The 19494-nt window shown below is 63.1% G+C and overlaps 1 protein-coding gene across 1 annotated transcript in view; it reads left to right on the forward strand.

The window, feature by feature from the left end:
• The window catches only part of LOC115338224 (E3 ubiquitin-protein ligase HUWE1-like), a 47872-nt gene that overhangs the window by 22416 nt on the left and 5962 nt on the right, over positions 1-19494 (forward strand). The window contains 36 exon segments of the mRNA XM_041121902.1: positions 756-923; positions 1362-1504; positions 1769-1835; positions 2193-2401; positions 2633-2844; positions 3272-3451; positions 3949-4115; positions 4601-4746; positions 4848-4923; positions 5033-5131; positions 5244-5377; positions 5742-5913; positions 6494-6702; positions 6704-6723; positions 7313-7491; positions 8445-8534; positions 8801-8949; positions 9039-9108; positions 9844-9917; positions 9919-10060; positions 10211-10393; positions 10396-10435; positions 10610-10743; positions 11028-11239; positions 11901-12189; positions 13343-13416; positions 13418-13446; positions 13551-14112; positions 14554-15187; positions 16281-16399; positions 16501-16657; positions 16769-16901; positions 17655-17857; positions 18002-18129; positions 19258-19354; positions 19458-19494. Of these exon segments, the coding sequence (XP_040977836.1) occupies positions 756-923; positions 1362-1504; positions 1769-1835; positions 2193-2401; positions 2633-2844; positions 3272-3451; positions 3949-4115; positions 4601-4746; positions 4848-4923; positions 5033-5131; positions 5244-5377; positions 5742-5913; positions 6494-6702; positions 6704-6723; positions 7313-7491; positions 8445-8534; positions 8801-8949; positions 9039-9108; positions 9844-9917; positions 9919-10060; positions 10211-10393; positions 10396-10435; positions 10610-10743; positions 11028-11239; positions 11901-12189; positions 13343-13416; positions 13418-13446; positions 13551-14112; positions 14554-15187; positions 16281-16399; positions 16501-16657; positions 16769-16901; positions 17655-17857; positions 18002-18129; positions 19258-19354; positions 19458-19494 (5737 nt within the window).

A 19494-nucleotide genomic window follows, 5' to 3' on the forward strand; every position in this document is an offset into this window, starting at 1 on the left:
AGGGGTGTCTGCAGCTCCCGTGGGTGCCTGTGGCTGAGAAATGGGGGGGTCTCGTGGGTGCCTGTGGTTCCAAAATGGGAGTCCCAGGCATCCCTGTGGTTCCCATGGATGCCTACAGCTCTGAAATGGGGTCCCATGGCTCCCCATAGGTCCAAAATGGGGGTCCCAGGGGTCCCTGAGGTTACCATGTGGATGCCTGTGGCTCCAGAACGGGGGTCCCACAGGTTCCTGTGACCCCAAAATGGGGATCTCTAGGGTCCCTTTAGATTCAAAATATGGGGGTCCCACAGGTCCTTTTGGCCCCAAAATGGGTCTCTACAGGTCTGGCACCCACAAGCCCTATACAGGGTGACAACGTGGGGGTCCCACAGGTTCCTGCGACCCCAAAATGGGGGTTCCCAGGAGTCTTTTTACCTTCAAAATGGGGATCCCACAGGCCCCCATGGCTCTGGCACCCCCAAGCCCTATATAGGGTGACAACATGGGTGTCCCAAGGATTCCTTTAACCCCAAAACAGGGGTCGCAGGTGTCCTTTTGCCCCCAAAATAAGGGTCCCAGTTGGTCCCTTTACCCCCAAAATGGGGACCGTAGGGGTCTCTTTAGCCCCCAAAAATAGGTCCTACATGTCCCTTTGGTGCTAAAATGAGGCTCCCACAGCTCCAGCACCCGCAAACCCTATACAGGGTGACAACCTGGGGGTCCCCCAAATCCGTGGGGATCTTCCTGACACCCCCTTTCTCCCCCCCCCCCAACAGCCTCAGACGATGAATTTGAGAACCTGCGGATCAAGGGTCCCAACGCAGTGCAGCTGGTGAAGACGACGCCGGTGAAGCCAGCGGCGCTGCCAGCGATCCCCGACCCCATCAAGGACGTCATTTACGACATGCTGAACGCCCTGGCCGCCTATCACGCGCCCGAAGAGGGTACAGATGATTTTGGGGCCCCCCCCCCCCCGCCGGGAATTATACACCCCCATTGGGGATTACATCCCTGCCTGGGGGATTAGAGTCACCCCCTGGGGAGTTTTGGGGGGCAGTGAGGAGGAGGAGGAGGAGGAAGATGGGGGACACTGGGAAACGGATAGCTATGGAGGATGAAGAAGTGGGTGCCCCCCATGGCGGGGGGGAAATTGGGGTGCCCCCAGGGGTGGGGAAGGAATTGAGGTGTCTTCAAGGAGTGGGATGTTCTTTGGGGGGAAGAATTGGGGTGCCCACAGGGAGTGGGGTGCACATGGGGGGAAAAATTGGGGTACCCCCAGTGGGATGCGCCTGTGGGTCAGAGACCCTGGGCAAGTTGGGGGTGTCCCTAAGGCTTTTCTTTGGGGGTAGTCCTTTCACACGTGCCCCCCGCCTCCCCTGAAGGTGATAAGGGGGACCCCAAAAGCGCGGCCCCCAGTGAGGTCAGCCAGCTGCTCTCCGACATCGGGGATGACATGTACCAGCAGTACCGCAGCCTGACGCGCCAGCCCGGTGACTTCGACCCCCCCGCCGGCTTCGCCATCAATGTCAGTTGGGGACGGGGGTTTTGCGGGGGTCGGGGGGGGGGCTTGGAGGGGGGGGGGGGGGGTGGGGTCTGGGGGGAGTGTTCCTAAGGAATGCCACAGGGCAATGGGAGGAGGTATGGGGAAGGGAAGGGGGTTATTGGGGAGGGGAGGAGGATTTGGGGTGGGAGGGGGGGATATGGGGTGCCGGGGGGGGTTGTGAGGGGGCTGTGGGGTTTTGCGGGCCCCCCCCGGCTCTGATGTTCCCCCCCCCCTCGGCTCCTGCAGGCCCAGGTCTTTGCTGCTGATGGAGCCGCTGCAGAGACGCCACCGTCGGGAACGCCCCAGGGAGAAGGTACCGGCATCCCCACATCACCTCCCTGTGCCCCTCGATGCACCCCCAACATCCCCGAGCCCCCTCATGTCCTCTCTGTGTCCCCAAGCCCCCCGATGTCCTTTCCATGTCCCTGAGCCCCCTGATGTCCCTTCTGTGTCCCCAAGCCCCCCGACGTCCCCTCCACGTCCCCGAGCCCCTCAGTGTCCCCTCCTCATCCCTGAGCCCCCCAACATCCCCTCTGTGTCCCCAAATCCTGCAACATTCCCTCCGCGTCCCCGAGCCCCTTAACGTCCCCACCACATCCCCAAGCCCTTCAACGTCCCCTCGTGTGTCCCCAAGTCCCCTAACTCTGTCCCCCCCCGCACCTGCCGGCAGCAGCTAGCCCCGAGGAGGGCCGGGAGGGGCGGAAGGAGAAGGACGGGGAGCGCGGGGAAGAGCGGCAGCGAGCCAAGGGTTCCAAACCCCTCATGCCCACCTCCACCATCCTGCGGCTACTGGCTGAACTGGTGCGCTCCTACGTGGGCATCGCCACTCTCATCGCCAACTACAGCTACACCGTGGGACAGTCCGAGCTCATCAAAGAGGTGAAGATACAACCGGGACAGGGTTAAAGGGGACGTCGCTTGTCCCCGAGGGTCACCCCATAGCAGCGTGCGCGTCCGTACACCCATTGTCAGGGTGTCTTGGTGGCGTGGGGTTGGGGGTACGGTGGCGGTGTCACTCTGTTGTGTGGCGGGATGGTGGTGTCACCCTGCGTGACGGGGTTCCCCGTCGCTCTGCGTGGGTGTCTTGATTCCCCCCGCCATTTCCCACAGGACTGTAGCGTGCTGGCCTTTGTCCTGGACCACCTCCTGCCCCACACGCAGAACGCCGAGGACAAGGACACGCCGGCGCTGGCCCGGCTCTTCCTGGCCAGTCTGGCAGCGGCAGGCAGCGGCACCGACGCCCAGGTGGCTTTGGTCAATGAGGTGAAGGCAGCCCTGGGACGGGCGCTGGCCATGGCCGAGAGCACCGAGAAGCACGCCAGGTGGGGGGACACAGGGACACCATGGGGACACCGCGGTGTCACTGCGGGGCCATCGCGGCTGCACCGTTACGGGGTTGATGGGTTCTCTGTGGGGGGTTGAGATGTTTCTCACGGGGGTGAGATGTTCCTCGTGGGGGTTGAGATGTCCTCCGTGGGGGTGACGGGTTCCTCGTGGGGTTGAGATGTCCTGCGTGGGGGTGACATGTCCTCCACGGGGGTGAGACGTTCCTCATGGGATTGAGATGTCCTCCACGGGGTGACATCTCCTCTACAGGGGTTGACGCGTCCTCCACGGGGTTGGCATGTGCTGCGCAGGGTTGACATCTGCTCCACTGGGGTGATAGGACTTCCATGAGAGCGATACAATCTCTGGCAGGGTGTGACACGTCCCCACAATGTGTGACACGTTCCCTCATTCTCACCACAGGCTCCAAGCCGTTATGTGCATCATCAGTACCATCATGGAGTCCTGCCCCTCCACCTCCAGCTTCTACAGCAGCGCCACCAAGACCCAACACAACGGCATGAACAACATCATCCGCCTCTTTCTCAAGAAGGGCTTGGTCAACGACTTGGCGAGGGTCCCTCACAGCCTCGATCTCTCCAGGTATGACCCCACCCAGACGCCTGGGTCCACTCTTATCAGGGGTCTTGAGGGGTCGTGGTGGGTCTTGAGGGGTCGTAGTGGGTTGTGGGGGTCATTGGGGTTCTTGGGGGGGTCTTGGAGATTCTTGAAGGGTCATGGTGGGTCTTGGTGGGTCTTGAGGGGTCGTAGTAGGTTGTGGGTGTCATTGGGGTTCTTGCTGGGTCTTGTGGGGTCTTGAGGGATCGTTGGGGGGTCTTGGAGGGTCTAGAGGGGTTGTGGGGGGTCTTCAGGGGTCATAGTGGGTTGTGGGGGTCATTGGGGTTCTTGCTGGGTCTTGAGGGATCATGGGGGTTCTTGGAGGGTCTTGAGGTATCGTGGTAGGCCTTGAGGGGTCGTCGTGGTGGGTCTTGGGGGTCTTGAGGGATCCTAGTGGGTCTTGGGGAGGTTGTGGTGGGTTTTGGGGAGACATGGGGGTCTCCCGGACACTGGGGTCCCACCTGACACCCCCCCCACTGCAGCCCCAACATGGCGAACACGGTGAACGCGGCGCTGAAGCCGCTGGAGACGCTGTCCCGCATCGTCAACCAGCCCAGCGGCCTCTTCGGCACCAAGGGCTCCTCCAGCAAGAGCAAAGGCGAGGGGGCTGGGGGGGCAAGGGAAGCCGGAGCTGCACCCCCCGACGGAGGTACTGATCCCCCCCGAATCTCCCCTGTCCCCCCCCCCCATATCACCTCTGGCCCCCATCTCTGCTGTGTCCCTCTGTCTCCCCGCGTCCACCTTAAATCTCTTGTACCCACGCCCGCAAATCTTTTGTGCCCCCCCCAAATCTCTTGTGTCTCCATCTCTCACTTGGGCCCCCCCCATCTCTCCTATCCCCTCCGTCTCCCATGTGTGTCCCCCCCTATCTCTGGTGTTCCCCCCAATATCTTCCCTGTGTCCCCCCACATCTCTTGTACATCCCAAATTTTTCCTGTCCCCCCCCCACATCTCCCTTGTTGTCCCCCTGCCATCTCCCATCACTTCAACACTCGGTGTCCCCGCATCACCCCTGTGTCCCCCCCTCATCCCTTCCTTGTGACCACCCCCTCCTCACGGCCAACCCTGGGGGGACCTGCCTGTCACCCTGACACCCCCTCTTACTGGTTGTGTCCCCCCCCCCCCAAAAAAAAGGGGACCCTGGGGACCCTGAGCCCCCCGAGGAGGACGCAGAGGCGGCACAGGCGGAGGCAGCCGATGGTGACATGGATGGGGAAGCAGAAGGTGACACAGTGGTGCTGGCTGGGCAGCCTGAGGGGCTCAGCACCCAGGAGATGCAGGTGAGGGTCCCCCCTCCCCAAATCCCATGTACCCCCAAATCCGCCCCCCCCCCCTGCCCCGCAGCATTCCCTACACCCTCCCCTATGTCCCCCCCCCCAAGGTGGAAAACGAGCTGGAGGATCTCATTGACGAGCTACTGGAGAGGGACGGGGCTGCCGGCAACAGCACCATCATCGGTGAGAGCCCCCCCCATGCCAAAACCTACGTCCCCTCAGATATCAGGGAACCCCCAAATATCGGGGTGCCCCCCCTGCACCCCTTAACGGTGTTCCCCCCCCCGCAAAGTGAGCCGCTCGGGCGAGGATGAGTCGCAGGAGGACGTGCTGATGGATGAAGCTCCCTCCAACCTCAGCCAAGCTTCCACACTGCAGGCTAACCGGGAAGGTGAGTGTACCGGGGGGGGCCTCCAAGAATTTTGGGGGGCTTGGGGGGGGCCTGGGGGGGATACCGGGGTCCTACCTTCCCCCCTTTACCCCCCCCCCCCCCCCCGGCAAAGATTCCATGAACATCCTGGATCCCGAAGACGAGGAAGAGCACACGCAGGAGGAAGACAGCAGCGGCAGCAATGAGGATGAGGATGACAGCCAGGATGAGGAGGAGGAGGAAGAAGAGGAAGATGAAGATGATCAGGTGGGAGACCCGGACACCGGTGTGCCTCCTCGCCATGAGGGTGGAATGATGCTCCCATTTTGGGTCGGGGTGCCCCCACATTTTGGGTGAGGGGTTGACATTTGGGGTCAGGGTGCCCCCATTTGGGGTTGAGGGTGACATTTTGGGTCAGGGTGCCCCCATTTTGGGTCACGGTACCCTGTTTTGAGGTCAGTGTGCCCCCATTTTGGGTCGGGGGTGACATTTGGGGTCGGTTGCCCCTGTTTCAGGTCGGGGTACCCCCGTTTTGAGGTCAGGGTGCCCCCCTTTCAGCTTAGGGTGCCCTCATTTTGGGTCACGGGGTGCCCACTGACTGTCCCCCCCTCCCCGGGATTGTTCCCCTCAGGATGATGAGGAAGGGGAAGAAGGAGAGGAAGAGGAGGATGACGATGACGGCTCTGAGATGGAGCTGGATGAAGATTATCCCGACATGAACGCCTCCCCCCTTGTCCGCTTCGAGCGCTTCGACCGCGACGATGACCTCATCATCGAGTTCGACAACATGTTCTCCAGCCCCAGTACGGACTTGGGGAGGGGGGTGCAAAAAAGGGGGGACATGGCGATTTGAGGGGGGCTGTGGGGTTCCCCCTTCGCCCCATGGGGTGGTGGGAAGGTGGGTGAGCCGTGGGCTGTCGTCTCCCTGTGGGTTGGGGGAGGCAAAGTGGGGTACACCCCCTTGACACCCCGTTTTGTCACCACCACTGGTGGTTAAAGGGTTCACGCCCCCAGCACCCCAATTCTGTCTTCCCGTGACGTTGGGGGGGGGTCGGAAAGGGGTTCACCCCCTTGACATCCCACTTTGTCACCTCCCTGGGGTTTCGGGGAGGTGATTAGGAAGGGGTTCACTGCCCCAGCACCCCAGTTTTTCATCTCCTTTGGCCTTGCAGTATCTGGGGGGGCAGGTCAGGAAAGAGTTTACACCTTACACCCCAATTCTTTCTGTCCCCATGACCTCGGGGGGGGGGTAAGAAGGGGTTCACCCCCCCGACACCGCAATTCCTCACCTCCCCATGCATCACACTATTACAGCGATATCAAAAAGGTTCTTCCTCCCTCTCCTTGACACCCCATTTCTCCCCCTGTCCCATTTTTTTTCAGCCGATATCCCCCCATCCCCTGGGAACATCCCGGCCAGTCACCCCCTCCTGGTCCGTCACGCCGACCACGGTTCCCTGGGATTGGGAACCGGAGCCGCCACCACCCGCCTGGCTCAGGGTTTGGGGCGCAGCCAACGTACCCTCCGGCAACTCACCGCCAACGCCGGTCACACCATCCACGTCCACTATCCCGGTGCTCGCCAGCCCAACCCCCCCCCTCATCCTTCAGAGGTCAGTAACGACCCACCCCGGGGACCCCCCCGGACCCCCAGTGCTCCATTGTCCCTCCGGTGTGCCTCATTGTCCCCTAATTCATCCCTCAGTGTTCCCTCTGGGCCCTTGAGGCCCCCCCTCGGACCCCCGTGCACCCCCTTGGCCCTCCGTGGACCCCCCCCTGGGCCCCCCGGGACACTTGTGTCGTCCCCCCTCCTCCCTGGGGTCCCCCCACAATGTTCCCCTCCTCCCTGGGGTCCCCCCCGATGTCCCCCTCCTCTCTAATCCTCATGCCCCCCTCATCCTTGGGTTTCCCTTCCTCAACGTCCCCCCTCCTCCCTGGTCTCCATGTCACCCCAGTGCCCCCCCCCCAGTGTCCCCCTTCCTCCTTGGTGTCCCCTTTCAATGTCCCCCTTCTCCCTGGTGTCCCCCCCTCCTCCCCGGTATCTCCCTCTTCCCCCGTGTCCCCTCCTCGGTGTCCCCCTCCTTCTTGCTGTCCCTCCTCCTTCCTGGTCCCCATGTCACCTTCCTCCCTGGGGCGTCCGTCCGTGTGCGTGCGTCCCCCGAACTGACGATGTGTCGTGTCGTCCCCCCCCTGTCCCTGCAGGCTGCTGGGTCCCTCGGCGGCGGCCGACATCTTACAGCTGAGCAGCAGCCTGCCCTTGCAGAGCCGGGGCCGGGCCCGGCTCCTGGTGGGGAACGAGGACGTTCACATCATCGCCCGCTCCGACGACGAGCTCCTTGACGACTTCTTCCATGAGCAGGGCAGCGCCGGCAGCCAGGCAGGCGAGTGGGGGGGCAGGGCCTGCCAGGGGGGCGGGGTGGTGCACCAACTCAACCCATCCCAACCCAACTCAACCCAACTCAACCCAACCCAACTCAACCCAACCCATCCCGTCCCAACCCATCCCGTCCCAACCCATCCCGTCCCAGCCCAACCCGTCCCAGCCCAACCCGTCCCAGCCCAACCCGTCCCAACCCAACTCAACCCAACCCATCCCAACCCATCCCATCCCAACCCAACCCAACCCATCCCAACCCATCCCATCCCAACCCATCCCAACCCATCCCAACCCATCCCAACCCAACCCATCCCAACCCAACCCAACCCATCCCAACCCAACCCATCCCAACCCAACCCAACCCAACCCAACCCATCCCAACCCAACCCAACTCAACCCAACCCAACCGCCTGTAGGGATGGAAAGGAGAGGATGGGGCTGGAGAGAGGGGGAGGAGCCTGGAGTAAGGGGGTGGGGACTGAGAGGGGGGCGGTGCCTGAGAGGGGAGCAGAGTGGCACACCCACCCCCCCCCCCCAACCCAACTCAACCCAACCCAACCCAACTCTACCCAAATGACTGTGGGGATGGAGAGAGGGGGAGGAGCCTGGAGGAAGGGGGTGGGGCCTAGGTGGGGTGGGTGGGGGCTGGGGGCGGGGACTGCAAGGGAGCAGGGACACACACATTCCCCAGTGGCTTTTGGGGAGGGGAGGAGCCTGGAGGGTGAAGGGGGAGGGGCCTGACTGGCAGAGGTGGGGCTTGGCTGGTAGACCCAGGCCCTGAAGTGGGGAAGGGGGGGGGGGGGGGGGGCTGAGACCAATTGGGCTGGGCGTGGCCTAGCCCAAATCGGGGCGTGGCCTAGCCCAGGAGGCAAAAGCTTTTCCCCCCCCTCCCCGAATGCCTGGGTTCACTCTGTGCCCCCCCCCCCCCCGCTCCCCCCCCCCCCCCGCCCCCAGCAGGGACCCTCTCGAGCATCCCCACCGCCCTGACACGCTGGACGGAGGAGTGCAAGGTGCTGGACGCCGAGAGCATGCACGACTGCGTCTCGGGTGAGCCACCGTGTCCCCAACAACACCCCCCCCCCCCACTGTCACCCCAGTTTCCCCCCCCCCCAAAACCCCCCCCCCCACTGTCACCCCAGTTTTCCCCGCCCCAAACCCCCCCATCACCACTTCCCCCCTACCCCCAGTATCATCACCCACCCGTCCGATGACCCCTCCAGCGCCGTCACCCAGTGCTCTCAACCTCCCAGCACCCCTCCCAACTTGTGGCCCCCCCCCCCCCCCCAAAATTTGTGTGCCCCCCCGCCCCGCAGTGGTGAAAGTTCCCATACTGGCGCGACTGGAAGCCCTGCGTGACGAGGAGCTGGACGAACGGCGGGAGAAACGCCGGCGGCAGGCGGCCGAGGAAGAAGCCAAAGGCACCGAACGCGGTCCCGAAGACAAGGACGGGTCTGACGCCCAGGTGAGGGGCACCCCAAACATCCTCCCCCCCCCCCCAGAAAAAAATAAAAACCGGGGGGGGGGGGGGTCCCTTCACCCCCCCGGCCTCAGTCACCTTCCCCTCTCCAACAGGATGCGGCATCCAAGGCCGCCACCGCCTCCACCGACGTCACCCCCCCAGGTAATCCCCCTCCTCCTGCCACCTTCCTTAATTTTAGGGCCCCCCCCCAAACCCTAATGTACCCAGATGTGCCCCCCCCCCCCCCCTTACCCCCAAAATCCTCCCACACCCCTTTTCCCCCCCCCCCCTCCCCTTGACCTGGCACCCCGCGGGTTGAGGTAGTAGATTGTATAGTTGGAGGGTCACACCCCCGTCTCGGAGATAACTATACAGTCTACTGTCTTCCTCGCGGGGCGCGCGGCCGCCGCCGGACGCCTGGGTCCCCTATGGCACGGGGGGGGGCTGTTTAATTGAGGGGGGGGCTGGGGGGGGGGGGGGGCTCTGTAGCATCGCCTCCCCCCCCAGTATAGCCAGTGTTCAGTCAAAGGTTGATAAACGGGGGCGGATTTAGGGGAGTGGGGTGTCCCTTGCTTGTTGTTTAGGGGGTTGGGGGGGGGGGGTGGGGGTTTGGGGGGGGGGGTTGGGGGGGTTTTAGGGGGGTTTGGGGGGGGGTACGGGAGGGTGAGGTAGTTGGTTGGGGGGGGGGCAGGCAAGATGGGAGCCCCTAAGCGAGGTATTTCCCCCCCTCCTCAGGACCCCTCTTCTTGTTTTGGGGTGCAGCCAGATGCCTGGGTTCCCCCAAAGTGGGGGAGGGAGGTTTGGGGGGGGGGGGGGGCGCACTTCCGAATTCCTGGGTGTGTCCCCCCCTTCCCTGCTGCTGATCCCCATGTGTGTGTCCCCCCCACCGCCTCCCAGAACACAGCGGGACGACGGGAGAGACCCCCCCTCCCGGTCCCCACCGGACTTTGGTGATGCTGGAACCGACGCCGACCCCCCCAGATCCCCCACCGGGAGCCCCCCAAATTCCCGCTCGCCCCCCCCCAACCCCCTGAACATGAAGAGGGGGGGCCTGGACGACCCCCCCAAGATGCCGAAGCCACCCAAATGGAACTGTCACCCGCTCCCACCATCAGTAAGTCCTTATTTTTGAGGGGGGATCCCTCTAATTTTAGGGGATCTTCTCAGTTTGGGGGAGGTTTCTCAGTTGGGGGGGGGGTCTTCTCAGTTGGGGGGGGGGTCTCGCTAAATTTGAGGGGGCCCTATTAACGTCCCTTCCCCTCAGCGTCTCTGTCCCCGGAGCGAGCGGAAGACTCGGACGCGTTGACGGCAGTGAGCAGCCAACTGGAAGGTTCCCCCATGGATACCTCGAGTTTGGCTTCTTGTACCTTGGAAGAATCGGGGGGGGGCTCCCCCTCCCCCAACAGCCCCCCAAAATCCTCCCGGGACCCCCCAGGGACCCCCCCCCCCCCCCCGCCCCCCCCGATGCCGCTCAGCCCCCCGACGATAGGTAAGAGTCCTCCCTTATCCCAAGACTCCCCCCCCTTACCCCAAGACCCCTGCTGTTTTTTTCCCTTTCCGTCCAAAGGGGATCACGGGTTTGGGGGTACCCCCCCCCCCCCCCGCCTCCTCCCACCCCACTGCTGACATCATACCTCTCTTCTCTGATGTCATCCCTCCCAAGCTCCCCCCCCGCCTCGTCCTCGGAAAGTTCGTCCACCCGGGATTCGGCCGTTGCCATTTCGGGAGCCGACTCGCGAGGGATTTTGGAGGAACCCCTGCCCTCCACCAGCAGCGAGGAAGAGGATCCCCTCGCCGGTCAGTGTCACCTTTGTCACCCCCCTTGTCACCCCCCTTGTCACCCCCCTTGTCCCCCCCCTCCCGGTGAGCCCCCCTACCCCCCCCCCGCCCCCCAACCTCGACGTAGCTCATGTCACCCGGGGGGGGGGTCCCCATGTCCGATGTCCCGCCACCCCCCGCCACCCCCCCAAGGGCTCAGCTTTGTCCCCAGGGGTGTCCCCTCATCCTCGGGGGTGTCCCCACATCCCCAGGGGGGGTCCCCGATGTGTGTGTCATCCCCCCCCCCCCCCCTTTTTCCCTAGGGATCAGCCTCCCGGAGGGGGTGGACCCCTCGTTCCTGGCGGCGCTGCCGGACGACATCCGGCGGGAAGTGCTGCAGAACCAGCTGGGGATCCGCCCCCCCGCCCGGGCTCCGCCCACCCCCAGCCCCGCCCCCCCAGTGGTGGCCAATCCCGGCTTGACCGAGGTCAGCCCCGAGTTCCTGGCCGCCTTGCCTCCGGCCATTCAGGAGGAGGTGGGTGGGGCCTGGGGGGGTGGGGTTAGGGAGGGTGTGGCCTGAGGGGGTGGGGTTAAATGGGTGTGGCTTGCATTGGGGCAGGGCTTAGAAAGGGGGTGGGGTTAAAGGGGTGAGGCATGCACTGGGGGTGGAGCCTGAACAGGGGGTGGGGTTAAAGGGGTGAGGCATGCACTGGGGGTGGAGCCTGAACGGGGGTGGGGTTAAAGGGGTGAGGCATGCACTGGGGGTGGAGCCTGAACAGGGGGTGGGGTTAAAGGGGTGAGGCATGCACTGGGGGTGGAGCTTAAGTAGGGGTGGGATTATGGGGGAGTGGCAAGTGTTGGGGTGTGGCTTATGCAGGGGGTGGGGTTAAAGGGGTGGGGCTTAGAAGATGGAGTGTAAAGGGTGGGGCTTAATTATGGGGGTCAGGTGGGTGGGGCTTGCATGGGGGCGTGGCCACATCTCCCGGGGGGGAGGAGCCTGGCTGGGATGGGTGTGCTCATGGCGGGGGCGGGGCCTGATGCTCATCGAGGGCTGCGCGGTGTCTTTTAACCCCATCACGCCCTGAACTCTGGGGGAGGCGTGGCCTCCGCGGGGGTGTGGCCACCCTGCGGGCGTGGCCTCCACGGGAGGGGGATGGCCCCCAGAAGGGGGCGTGTCTAACGGCAGGGCGGGGCAGGTGCTGGCGCAGCAGCGAGCGGAGCAGCAGCGTCGGGAGCTGGCGCAGGCGACGAGTTCGGATGCCCCCATGGATCCGGTGACCTTTATCCAAACGCTGCCCTCGGAACTGCGGCGTTCCGTGCTGGAGGACATGGAGGACAGCGTCCTGGCCGTCATGCCTCCCGACATCGCCGCCGAGGCCCAGGCTCTCCGACGGGAACAGGAGGCCCGGCAACGGCAACTCATGCACGAGAGGCTCTTCGGCCACTCCAGCACCTCCGCGCTCTCCGCCATACTCCGCAGCCCTGGTGAGGCAGCCCCCGCCCCGTATTCCTGTCCCCCCGCCCCGTATTCCTGTCCCCCCGCCCCGTATTCCTGTCCCCCCACCCCGTATTCCTGTCCCCCCGCCCCGTATTCCTGTCCCCCCGCCCCGTATTCCTGTCCCCAACCTAGCACACGTGTCCTTTCTCCTCTTCTCCATTTTCTCCTGGCACCCCCCCGTCCTCTCCCAGCACCCCCCCCTCCTCTCCCAGCACCCCAATGCTCTCCTGACACCCCTTAGGTTTTCCCTGCACCTCCAATGCTCTCCTGACGCCCCTCATTGTTTTCTGACACCCCTCATTGTTTTCTGACACCCCTCATTGTTTTCTGACACCCCTCATTGTTTTCTGACACCCCTCATTGTTTTCTGACACCCCTCATTGTTTTCTGACACCCCTCATCGTTTTCTGACACACCTTATCGTTTTCTGACACCCTCAATGCTTTTCTAGCAACATTTCTCTTCCTCTGGCACCCCTAATTCTCTCTTGGCGCTCCCAGATTCTCTCCCAGCCCACCTATTTCTCACCTGGCACCCCAAATCCTCTCCTGGCACCTCTAATGCTTTTCTGATATTCTCTGAATCTCTCCTGGCACCCCCAAATCCTCTCCTGGCACCTCTAGTGCTTTTCTGATACTCTCTTATCCTTTCCCAGTTCCCCTAATTCTCTTCTAGCACCCCTGATTCTCTCCTGGCAACCCCAGATTCTCTCCTGGCAACCCCAGATTCTCTCCTGGCACCTTTAATGCTTTTCTGATATTCTCTTGATCATTCCTAGCACCGCCAATCCTCTCCTGGTTCTCCTCATCCTTTTCCAGCCCCCTTAATTCTCTTCTGGCACCCATAATTCTCACCTGGCACCCCCAAATCCTCTTGCGGCACCTCTAATGCTTTTCTGTTATCCTCTCAATCTCTTCTAGCACCCCTAATTCTCCCCCAACACCCCTCTCACCTCCTCCTACCCCACCCTCATCTCACAAATCCCCCCCACTTCCCCTCATGCATCCCTCTTTTCTCACCGTATCCCCCTCCCCAACCCCACCAACCCCTCCTATGGCCCCCCCCAACCCTCTACACCCCCGCCACGTACGTCATGCCCCCCCTCCCCAAAAAAAAACCCCGATGCCGGTGTCTCCACAGCTTTCACCAGCCGGCTGAGCGGGAACCGTGGGGTGCAGTACACCCGCCTGGCCGTCCAGCGTGGCGGCACTTTCCCACATGGGGGGCAGCAGCAGCCACAGCAGGTACTTTTTTTTTGGGGGGGGGGGGGGGGGGTTCAAAAAAGGGAAGTTCTCCGCTTTTCTAATTTTTTAGGAGTGTAACTTAATTTATAACGCACCCCCCCCAGACCTTCGGGGAGCAGCGTGGACAGCCTTTTACGTCTCCGCGGTCGTTTATTGTTGGATCACGAAGCTCTTTCCTGCCTCTTGGTGCTGCTTTTTGTCGACGAACCCAAACTCAACACCAGCCGCCTCCATCGCGTTCTCCGAAACCTTTGCTACCACGCTCCCACCCGAGGTTGGGTGGTCCGCAGCCTCCTCTCCATCCTCCAACGAAGCAGCGAGAGCGAGCTGTGCCTCGAAGCCCCTCGCGGACCCCCGATAGCCGAAGAAAGACCTCGAAGAGCGAGCGGAAGAACCGGTAGCGCGACCGGTGCAACCGTCGAACCTCGGGGTTTAGATTTATTACATCGCGTAGAAGCTCGAAGTTCCGGACAACTTTCTTGGCTTTCCGTTTCTATGGATGCGGCTTTGGGTTGTCGTACCAACATTTTCCAGATTCAACGAGTTCCGGGACGGAAACATACGGAAAAACACGCCGCTGCCGCCGGTTCCGCCGTTCACATCCATCCCCAGGCCGCCCCTGTCGTCTGCCGGCACGTCCTCGATACCCTCATCCAGCTGGCCAAGGTGGGGATGAGGGGGGGGGGCTTGGGGGGAGCTCCTTGATGGAGTTGGGGGTGATTGAGGGGGGCACTGGAGGAATTTGGGGGGCACTGGAGCATGTTAGGGGGTAACAGGGAGTTCCGTAATGGAGCTGGGGGTGATTTGGGGGGGGGCACTGAGGCACCTCGTGGGGTGTCTGGGGGGGGCTCCCCCAAAGCCACCAACACCAAATCACATCTTGGGGGGGGGGGGGGCTCCCTAATTGGGGTCCCCTCCCTAAACTTGGGGTCCCACTACAGGGACCCCCCCCCCAAAACCCATGCTGGGCACCAGGGCACGTCCGGGGGGGGGGGGAGGTGACATTAAGATGTCCCCCAACTTCTGGGGCTATATTTTTGGGGGGGGGGGGGGGTTACTAGCACCCCACTAACCCCCCCCAATATTTCCCTGCCCCCCCCCCCCCAGGTCTTCCCCAGCCACTTCACCCAACAACGAGGCCGCGACCCGACGAACGAAGCAGAACGAGACCGCGGCCCCCCAAAATCGGGGGGCAGCCCTTGTCCTCCCCAGCCCCCTCCTCAAACCCCTCCAGCTCCCCCTCCCCCACCCCCTCCTCCTCCTCCTCCTCCTCCTCCCCCTCCCCCTCCCCCAACCGGGAATCTTCCTCCCTCCCTCCCCCCCACCTCAGGCAATCTCTCGACCGATTTTTGGGACCTTTTAGTAAAATTGGATAATATGAACGTCAGCCGGAAAGGGAAAAGTTCGGCTAAAACGGGAACGGGAAGCGGAGGACCGGAACCGGAAACATCGGGATTGGGTTTAGAAGCGTCACCTTTGGGTCAATTGATGAATATGTTATCCCACGGCGTTATCCGTCGGAGCGCGCTCCTGACGGAAAAGCTGCTCCGGCTCCTTTCCCTCATATCCATCGCTTTACCCGAAGGAGGGAAAGGGGGTGAAGGGGGGACACCTCAAAATGTCACCCCCGCCGCCACCGGCAGCAGTGGCAGCAGTGGCGGCGGTCCGGCGAGTCCGGCGACGCAAAGCGGGAATGTCGGGAACGCAACGGTGGCGGGAGGCGGCGGCGGAGCGGCTGGTGGTGAGTGTTTTTGGGGATATGGGGACACGGGGATGGGGACACGGGGATGGGGACAGGGATGGGCATGGGGATGGGGACAGGGATGGGGACAAGGACATGGGGATGGGGACACAGGGATGGGGATGGGGACACGGGGATGGGGACGGGGGATGGGGACAAGGACATGGGGACGGGGACACAGGGATGGGGATGGGGACAGGGATGGGGACACGGGGATGGGGACGGGGACAAGGACATGGGGATGGGGACACAGGGATGGGGACGTGGATGGGGACAAGGACATGGGGATGGGGACACAGGGATGGGGATGGGGACAAGGACACGGGGATGGGGACACAGGGACGGGGATGGGGACATGGGGACGGGGACACAGGGATGGGGACAAGGACATGGGGATGGGGACACAGGGATGGGGACGGGGACAGGGATGGGGACACGGGGATGGGGACACAGGGATGGGGACAAGGACATGGGGATGGGGACACAGGGATGGGGATGGGGATGGGGACAGGGATGGGGACACAGGGATGGGGACAAGGACATGGGGATGGGGACACAGGGATGGGGATGGGGACGGGGATGGGGACAAGGACATGGGGACGGGGACACAGGGATGGGGACGGGGACAGGGATGGGGACACAGGGATGTGGATGGGGACAGGGATGGGGACAAGGACATGGGGATGGGGGACACAGGGATGGGGACAGGGACAGGGATGGGGACAGGGACATGGGGATGGGGACACAGGGATAGGGATGGGGACGGGGACGGGGATGGGGACAAGGACACGGGGATGGGGACACAGGGATGGGGATGGGGACATGGATGGGGACAAGGACACGGGGATGGGGACACAGGGATGGGGACGGGGACAGGGATGGGGACAAGGACATGGGGACGGGGACACAGGGATGGGGATGGGGACATGGGGACAAGGACAGGGACACAGGTGGAGACAAGGACAAAGGACGGGGCTGGGGCCAGGGACGAGGACAGAGCTGGCATCGGGTGGTCGAGGGCAAATCCAGGGGGGCGGTGGCATTTCCCCCCCCCCCCCGCCACCGTCCCCACGCGTCCCCCGTTGTCCCCAAGCCAAGAGCGCCAAGTCCCCGGGGCCGAAGGGACCCGAGGCAGGGGGCGGCGGTGGCAGCGCCGACCCCCGGATGGCGGCGACGGGCTTGACTGAGAGCCAGCTCCAACTCTCCGTCGAGGTAAGCCGGGTCAGGGATCCCCCAAATTATTTGGGGGGGGCGGGGGGGGGGGGCCGTTGATGTCCCCCAAGCGTCCCCAACCCTCCGGCAACGTCCCCTAGGTGCTGACGTCGCACTCGTGCTCGGAAGAAGGGTTGGAGGACGCGGCCAACGTCCTCCTGCAGCTTTCGCGGGGGGACGCCGCCACCCGCGACACCGTCCTGCGCCTTTTGCTCAGCGGCGCCCGGCAGTTGGGGGCCACCCTCTGTCGACAGATCGGTGAGGGACCCGGGGGGGGGGGGGGGGGACACGACACGGGCGCTCGCTGAGGTCATCGTCGGCTCCTGATGATGTCACGGGTCTTTTTTTTTTTTTTTTTTTCCGGTGTAGGGACCTTGCTGGCGGAATTACGGGAATACAACTTGGAACAGCAACGACGGGCGCAGAGCGAGGCTCCTTCTCCCGAAGGGCTCCCCGAGGAGCAGCCCCCCAGCGCCAAGCTCAAGGGGAAGATGCAGAGTCGGTGAGCTCCTGCCTGCCGTTAACTCTGGTCCCTACTGACTGCCCTTGCACTTCTTGTTAACTCTGGTCCCTGCTGCTAACTCTGGTCCCTATTGATAACTCTTATTTGCTGCTGTTAACTCTTGCTCCTACTGATAACTCTTGCTTTTGCCGTTAAGTTTTGCTCCTATTGATAACTCTTGCACCTGGCATTAACACTTGCCCCTACTGATAACTCTTGTCCCTGCTGTTAACTCTTATTCCTGCTGATACAACTCTCGTCCCTACTGTTAACCCTTGCCTCTACTGATACAACCCTTGCCCCTGCTGATAACAACTCTTGCCCCTACCGTTACCTCTTGTTCCTGCCATTAACCCTTGTCCCTACTGGTAACTCTCACCCCACCGTTAATTCTCACGCTACTGACACAACTCTTACCCCCATCGTTAACCCTTGTCCCTACTGATAACTCCTGCTCCTCCTGTGAACTCTTGCCCCTACTGGTAACAACCTTTGTTCCTACCAATAACACATCTCCTTCCTGCCACTGTTAACCCTTGCCCCTACCAATAACACTTCTCGTTCCTGCCGTTAACCCTTGCCCCTACCAATAACACTTCTTGTTCCTCCTGTTAACCCTTGCCCCTACCAATAACACCTCTTGTTCCTGCCGTTAACCCTTGCCCCTACCAATAACACCTCTTGTTCCTGCCGTTAACCCTTGCCCCTACCAATAACGTTAACCCCGAGCCCTCCCCCCACCTTCCCCCGCAGGTTTGACACGGCGGAGAGCGTGGTGATCGTGGCCTCACAGAAGCGGGCGCTGGGCGGGCGGGAGCTGCAGCTCCCCTCCATGTCGGTCCTCACCTCCAAGACCTCGACGCAGCGCTTCTTCCTCCGCGTCCTGCAGGTCATCATCCAGCTCCGCGACGACACCCGCCGCGCGCACAAGAAAGCCAAACAGGCCGGCCGCCTGGGTAAGGGCCGGGAGGGGGTCCTGTTCAAACACCCCCCCCCCCCCCCCCCAAAAAATCGTGTCCGTTTGTCCCCCCTAACGCCCTCTGTCCCCCCCCTTTGTCCCCCCCGTGTCCCCCCCCGTGTCCCCCCGTCCCCTCCATCAGGTGCCGGGGGCCTCGGGGCGGCTGGCAGCATCCAGGCAGCCGTCCGGCAGCTGGAGGCCGAGGCCGACGCCATCATACAAATGGTACGTGAGGGCCAGAGGGCCCGGAGGCGGCAGCAGGCAGACACGGTTAGCACGGCCGCCCTTCCTCCCCACCCTCCTCTTCCTCCTCTTCCTCCTCTTCCTCCTCTTCCTCCTCTTCCTCCTCTTCCTCCTCTTCCTCCTCTTCCTCCTCTTCCTCCTCTTCCTCCTCATGCCATTCCCCCCCTCCATGGCCTTCTTCCCTCTGTGTCCTGCTCCTCATCGCCCTCCTCCTCCTCATCGCCCTCCTCCTCCTCCTCATTGCCCTCCTCCTCCTCCTCCTCATCGCCCTCCTCCTCCTCCTCCTCATCGCCCTCCTCCTCCTCCTCCTCCTCATCGCCCCTCCTCCTCCTCCTCCATCTTGTTCTCCCTCCTCCTCTGGTGCCGTCTCCTCTCTTCCTCCTCTCTCCTCATCTCATTCTCCCCATGGCCTTCCTCCCTCTGTATCCTGCTCCTCTTCATCCTCATCCTCTTCATTGTCATCCTTCTCTTCGTCGTCTTTGTCCTCATCCTTGTCCTCCAACTCATCTTCGTCCTCGTTCTCCTCCTGCGCCATCTTTTCTCTTCCTCTTCTCTCCTCATCCTGTTACCCCCATGGCTTTTCTCCGTCTTCATCCTCTCTCTTCATCCTCCTCCCTCTTCATTCTCTCTCCTCATCCTGTTCCCCCTACAGCCTTCCTCCCTCTGCCTCCCACTCCTCCTCCTCCTCATTGTTTTCATCCTCCTTTTCATCACCATCCTCCTGCTCTTCAGTTTTGTCCTTGTCCTCATCCTCTCTCCTCACCCTCCCCTTCCCCCCACAGCCTTCCTCCCTCCTCTCCTTCCTTTTCTTCATCCTCATCCTCCATCCTCTCTTCCCCTCCATTCCCTTCCTGTGCCGCCTCCTCTCTTCCTCCCCCCTCCTCATCCTCGCCGCCTTCACCCCCTGCTCCTCCCTCCTTCCTTCTCTTCATCCCATCCCGCACCTGCTGCTTTTCCTCTTCCTCCTCCTCCTCCCGCCGCTCCCAGTCCCCCCCCCCTGCCCCCCCAAAAGCTGCCGGAGCACCGGGGTGCCCCCCCTGCAGCTCCTGGGGGGGCGAAGGGGGGGGTAAGGGGGGGGGGGGGGCTGGGGTCCCTCGGCGGGGGGGGGTCCCGGCCCCCTAAACCCGTCCCCTGTCCCCCATCCCCCCCCCCCAGTCGGAGGCCGGGCAGGCGGACGGCGCTCCCCGTCGCGACGAGTCGCCCATGGATGTGGACCAGCCCTCGCCCGCCCCGCAGGACGCCCCCTCCGTGGGTGAGAAAACACCTCCCGGTTCAAACCAGTTTATACTGGTCGGGGTTGGGAGGCGGGGGGGGGGCGGGGAGGGCGGTCCTGACGGCGTTCCCCGCTGCCGCAGGCTCGGAGGGTTCGCAGGGGGGGGAGCGGGACGAACG

This window comes from Aquila chrysaetos, unplaced genomic scaffold, assembly GCF_900496995.4.
Source record: "Aquila chrysaetos chrysaetos unplaced genomic scaffold, bAquChr1.4, whole genome shotgun sequence".
Lineage (NCBI taxonomy): Eukaryota > Metazoa > Chordata > Aves > Accipitriformes > Accipitridae > Aquila > Aquila chrysaetos.